Source organism: Cyprinodon variegatus, unplaced genomic scaffold (assembly GCF_000732505.1).
Source record: "Cyprinodon variegatus isolate N-32 unplaced genomic scaffold, C_variegatus-1.0 Scaffold210, whole genome shotgun sequence".
In the NCBI taxonomy this organism is placed as follows: domain Eukaryota; kingdom Metazoa; phylum Chordata; class Actinopteri; order Cyprinodontiformes; family Cyprinodontidae; genus Cyprinodon; species Cyprinodon variegatus.
This window is the reverse complement of record NW_015150663.1, coordinates 1106241-1109845: the sequence shown is the minus strand read 5'-3', so window position 1 is coordinate 1109845 and position 3605 is coordinate 1106241. Positions and strand designations below refer to the sequence as shown.

Genomic DNA, 3605 nt, shown 5'->3' with positions numbered 1-3605 from the left:
AGGAGTTAGGAGGTTTAAGAGCGGCGAGGTCTATGTAGTGTGTCCCCGATAAAAGCCACGGAGAGACATATCTAGTTTTGTGTTGTATTTACTGTGGTTCTACTGACATGTACACACAAAAAGTCCAGTAGGTATGAGGATATAAAGGGTGAATGTTAGGAGAAAAAACGGGCAAAAGGAGATAACGAACTGTACGCTGAAGTATCAGGAGAAAAAACTGTCAGGCATCTCACAAGCAGGTGTGGTGCATTTAAAAGGGTCAGAACGCCTACGGTGCGTTCATGAACGTCGGACATATCATTGCTCACAAAAACAATATAAATGATTATAACACTGAAGTGGATGTGAATAACAATAAATTTTCAAGATTCAAAGATATAGTTAAGGAAAGGTCTTATTTTCTCTGGGGGAAAAATCTATGTCTCAAACAAAGCCTATCAACAAATTCGGAGTCCTTTTTAGACTTTATCATTATTTGACTATTTATATAAGGATTTGAAAATGTAGAACTAAAATAACAAATATAAGAAAACTGCAGCAAGGTAAATAGCAGGTTCAGATTTGTGACACGTATTATTCCAAACATACAGAACAGAAGAAGATTTAGCTACTTCGTAAATGTTCCTACCTCTGGAGAATAATCACAGCCTCCAACGATATCAGTAAAGTCTGACGGACTTTTCTTCAGGGTCTGATCAGCAGGCAGAGTGTTGTCATTGTAAGATGATATAAATTTAAAGTCACTGGTTCTAGATCCTGTTGTCAGGTATGTGTCATAATTATAAGCGCTGCGTAAAGTTCCTGTCCCGTCAACATCAGCATAATTAGGAGGAAGATAAGCTCCTGGGATGGCCACTGCTCCATCAAACAAAAGTCTGGGCTTTCTCCTGCGACAAAACCTCAGTCCAAGGATGATAATGATGAAGGTAAGAAAGAAGGTGGACACGGAAACCAGTGCGGTGATCAAATAAGAGGTCAACTTTGAGTTCTTCTCATCATAAGAAATATCTTTCAGTTCTGGCACCTCAGCTAAATTATCAGAAATAAGTAAATACATGGAACAGGTGGCAGACAGAGAGGGCTGTCCATTATCCTTCACTGCAACAATCAGGTTCTGTTTCATGCTGTCAGATTCTAAAAGGTCCCGCTGTGTCCTGATCTCTCCACTGTGTACATCAATAACAAAAAGTCCAGGATCAGTGGCTTTGACTATATGATAGGACAGCCAGGCATTTTGTCCAGAGTCTGCGTCCACCGCTATGACTTTGGAGACCAGAGTTCCTTTATGTGCAGCTTTAGGGACCAGCTCAGTCATGAAGGAGCTGCCTTCCGGGGCGGGATACAGAATCTGAGGAGAGTTGTCATTCACATCCGATATGAACACACTGACAGTCACGTTGCTGCTGAGCGGAGGAGAACCATTGTCTCTGGCCATGACGTGCACTTTAAAACTCTGTAATTGTTCATAATCAAATGATCTTACAGCATGGATCACACCCGTGTCTCCATTAACAGATAGATAAGATGATACAGGGACACTGTTCACCTCAGCAGGTAACAGAGAATAAATCACTGTACCATTTTGTCTCCAGTCTGGATCTTGAGCAGAAACAGAGCACAAAGTGGAGCCCGGTTTGTTATTTTCATTAATATATGCGCTATAGGACTGTTCCTCAAACACAGGTGGGTTATCATTGATATCCGCTACAGACAGCTGAATGGTTTTAAAGGAGGACAGAGATGGAGAACCCTCATCGATTGCTGTGATTGTAATATTGTAATCAGAAACTAGTTCACGGTCCAGTCCGCCGGTGGTCACCAGAGAATAATAATTCTTAATGGAAGGAACCAACTTAAAAGGAAGGTTTTTTTGAATGGAACAATGAACCTTTCCATTTTTTTCAGAGTCTCTGTCCTGCACATTAATTATGCCTACCTCTGTACCAGGAGGGGCGCTCTCAGATATGGGGTTGGATAGTGATTTTAAGCTTATAGTAGGTTGATTGTCATTGACGTCTATTATATCTATCATTACTGTGCAGTATGAAGTAAGACCTGGTCCATCTTTAGCTCGTATTCGTAATTCAATCGAAGAATCGGTTTCGTGATCAATAGCACCCTTTACTTTTATCTCTCCTGTCTTTTGATCAATGGAAAACAGAGAGACATAGTTATTAGACATATGGTCGAAATTATAAGTTATCTCTCCATTTGGACCTTCATCTGCGTCAGTTGCACTCACCTTTACTATTATAGAATCAGCTGGGGAATTTTCTGGCAGGCTTGCTTTATAAACCGGCTTGCTGAAAACCGGAGTGTTATCATTCGCATCAAGCACTGTAACAACAATAACTGCTGTACCTGATCTCTGGGGAGTGCCCCCATCCAGAGCAGTAAGGACTAGTTTTATTTCGCTCTGTTGTTCTCGGTCTAATTCTTTGACCAAAACCAATTCTCCTTGTTTCCGTCCAGGAACCTCTGTATTTATATTTATGGTGAAATGCTCATTATGTTGCACAATATAGCGCTGTACAGCATTTGTGCCGATGTCCGCATCACGGGCCTCGCTAAGTAAGAATTTGGCTCCTTTAATCGCCGATTCTCTTATCTCAAATGAAATCAAGCCTTCGCTAAATTCAGGGGCGTTGTCGTTGATATCTTGCACCTGAATGCTGATGCGTTGAATCTCTAAAGGGTTCTCCAGAATCAGCTCCTCTTTCAAAACACAGGTCGACTTCTTGTCACAAAGGCTTTCCCGGTCGATCCTTTGAGTGACAATCAAATCTCCATTGCTCAGGTTTATATCAAAATATCGTTTGTCATCCCTGTCCGTGTCTATGCGAGCTTTACGAGACGAAAGAGTGGAAATCCCCAATCCCAGATCGCTGGCAATATTTCCGACCACGGATCCACTTTTCATCTCCTCAGCTATTGTGTAGCTCACATCTCCATTCGCAAAATAGAGCCGGAGAAAGATGAAAACACAAATGTGGATGAAAGAAAGTCCGCTGACTGTATTACTCATGGTTCCAAATGATACCGTCCTTATTTCTCCTCTTTGTTCGAAAAAGAATGTTATAAATTCAATTCAAGCGGTTTATCATCAAAATAATGTCGAAGCTGGTCCATTTAACCGAGAGAAACGCTGCAGCACCACGACGTTTGGGAAAACGAAAAAAAAAAGATTAAGAGACGGAGGATTTCCTTTTTTCCATGGTGTACAGTGACACCAAGCGTTCTAAACAGACGTAGAAATGAAGAAAATTTAAAATAATAATTCGTGAGAAATATGTTTATTTTTTTACTCGTTTATGAGAAAAAGTTTGAAAATTAAACAATTAGGGACTACTAAATTAAACAAGAAGATGAAGTGAATAATCTTACTGAGCCCATTAGAGACTTCATCACTAATATAAAAACACACAAAAATAGTAGTTATTACATTAACTTTGAGGCAGCACACATGCATTGGAACAAGCAAAAAACGTCTTCATGCAAAACAGCACTGCAGATATATATATTTTCTAATTTAGACACTAATGCATATTTATCTAAAAGGACATTCATCCCACCTATATCAAAACATGTGTGTATTCAAATAGGCA

The 3605-nt window shown here is 40.1% G+C and overlaps 1 protein-coding gene across 1 annotated transcript; it reads right to left on the bottom strand.

The window, feature by feature from the left end:
* Positions 1-607: 607 nt before the first annotated feature.
* On the bottom strand, positions 608-3139 carry LOC107088218 (protocadherin beta-15-like). Its single transcript, XM_015380240.1, has one exon. It carries the CDS (start codon positions 3023-3025, stop codon positions 608-610), a length of 2418 nt encoding a protein of 805 aa, XP_015235726.1. The 5' UTR covers positions 3026-3139.
* Positions 3140-3605: the final 466 nt, after the last annotated feature.